The sequence below is a fragment of the Terrapene carolina genome, unplaced genomic scaffold, assembly GCF_002925995.2.
Source record: "Terrapene carolina triunguis isolate 2854851 unplaced genomic scaffold, T_m_triunguis-2.0 Scaffold30822, whole genome shotgun sequence".
In the NCBI taxonomy this organism is placed as follows: Eukaryota; Metazoa; Chordata; order Testudines; family Emydidae; genus Terrapene; species Terrapene triunguis.
The window spans coordinates 1-1,535 of record NW_020695173.1 but is presented as its reverse complement, the minus strand read 5'-3'; the positions used below and the strand labels follow the sequence as shown (position 1 = coordinate 1,535).

General features: G+C 71.2%; 1 protein-coding gene across 1 annotated transcript; it reads right to left on the bottom strand.

The window, feature by feature from the left end:
• Window positions 1–289: 289 nt before the first annotated feature.
• On the bottom strand, window positions 290–1,360 carry POP7 (POP7 homolog, ribonuclease P/MRP subunit). The gene is made up of 2 exons (XM_029914107.1): window positions 851–1,360; window positions 290–765 (listed from the first exon to the last, which is right to left on the bottom strand). The coding sequence occupies exon 1, from the start codon at window positions 1,293–1,295 to the stop codon at window positions 903–905; it is 393 nt and encodes a 130-aa protein (XP_029769967.1). The 5' UTR covers window positions 1,296–1,360; the 3' UTR covers window positions 290–765; window positions 851–902.
• Between the last annotated feature and the right edge of the window lie 175 nt (window positions 1,361–1,535).

Below are 1,535 nucleotides of genomic sequence, written 5' to 3'. Positions count from 1 at the left end.
GAGAGCTGCTGTCAGGACACCCCGCTTTATGCCCCGCTGCGGGGGATGTGGGTTCAGAGCCTTGTTTCATGTGGTTAGGAAGGGCCCGGCCCCCCGGCAATTCCTAGAGCCGCTAGCCTCTAGGAGGGACAGGCCCCTCCCCCATTCCCGCCCCCCCTGAGCCAGCCAGTCCCCGCGCTGGGGCTGTGTGGGAACTGGCGCCCCCTAGAGGGGACAGGCCCCTGCCCCATTTCCCACCCCCCTGAGCCAGCCAGTGCCCCCCAAGTGATGTTACACTGGGGCCCATGGGACAAGTCCATGCTGACCAAGCCGCTGGTCGCTTTTATTGTTCAATCCAACAGATGGAGGCCATGAGCCAGGTCCCGGCAAGGACGGGGGGGGCCCCTTTCCCCAGCCCCCCATCACCCCAAAGTCAGAATCCCACCCCCCCCATCTGCATCCCCTCGGGCTCCAGCGTCCAATTCGGAGAGGTGTTCAGTCTTCGTTGCGTGTGGGGAGGAGAGGAGCGGATGGGTGGGCGGTGGTCCAGAAAGGGGTTAAAGGTCCAAGTCCCTCCCCCCCCCATATAAACATAGCCAGACAGGTGTGCTTGGGGGTGGCTCAGTGCCAGTGGAGGGGATCCGGGGGTCGGCTCTGTGCCAGTGGGGGCAGGCTCCGGGGGTGTCTACGTGCCACGGCTCTGTCCTGGGGCGCCAAAGCAGGCTCCGTACCAGGGGACCAGGGACCGGCTCCGTGCTCAGGGACCAAGCTCTGGGGACCGGCTCCATGCTGGGACAGGTGTTTCTGGGAGCAGGCTCCATGCCGGGGGGCCAGGCTCCAGGGACCGGCTCCGTGCTCGGGGACCGGCTCCGCGCCGGGACAGGGGTGTCCGGGGCCAGGCTCCGCGCCGGGGGGGCCCTCCCTCAGGGCGGGGGCGCAGCCCGGCACACCCGGATGTGGATGGCAGAGTTGTTGCGGGCCCGGGCGAGGGGCGGGCGCCCGTCCTCGTCGCCCTGGGGCTCCAGCCCGTCGGCCAGCGGCACGGTGGAGGTGTTGGCGGCGAGCCGCAGGGCGCCGGCGCCGCCCGCCTGGAGCTGCAGGGCGATGTTGATGGCCCGGTTGATGGCCAGGCCCAGCCCGTGGATGCAGATCTCGGCGCAGCCGCCGCCGGGGCCCAGCAGCTTCTGGCACCGGCTCAGTTGCGCCTTGAAATCCGTCTGCATGTTGACGTAGACGTCGCCCGGGCGCCGCGGCAGGCGGGGGGGCAGGCGGCGCCGCAGGGCCAGCTCCGCCGCGGGGGGCGCCGGCTCCGCCATGGGTCTGGGGGGGGGAGAGAGAGGGGGGAGTCCAGGGCCGCCTGCCCCCCACGGTCCCCCGAATCCGGCCTCCTGGGCGCCTGAGCCACCGCCCCTCTCAGCTGCCCCCACCTCCCCCTGCTCCCGACGTCCCCCAGCCCCCCCTGAACATCACCAGCCCCCCCGGACCACCCTCCAGCCCCCTGGAACATCACCAGCCCCCCATGGACCTCCCTCCAGCCCCCCCGGACCCCCCTCCGG

What these genes read in the sequence shown, in the direction of transcription:
- POP7 (XM_029914107.1), bottom strand. Translation starts at nt 1,295, where the DNA reads ATGGCGGAGCCGGCGCCCCCCGCGGCGGAGCTGGCCCTGCGGCGCCGC.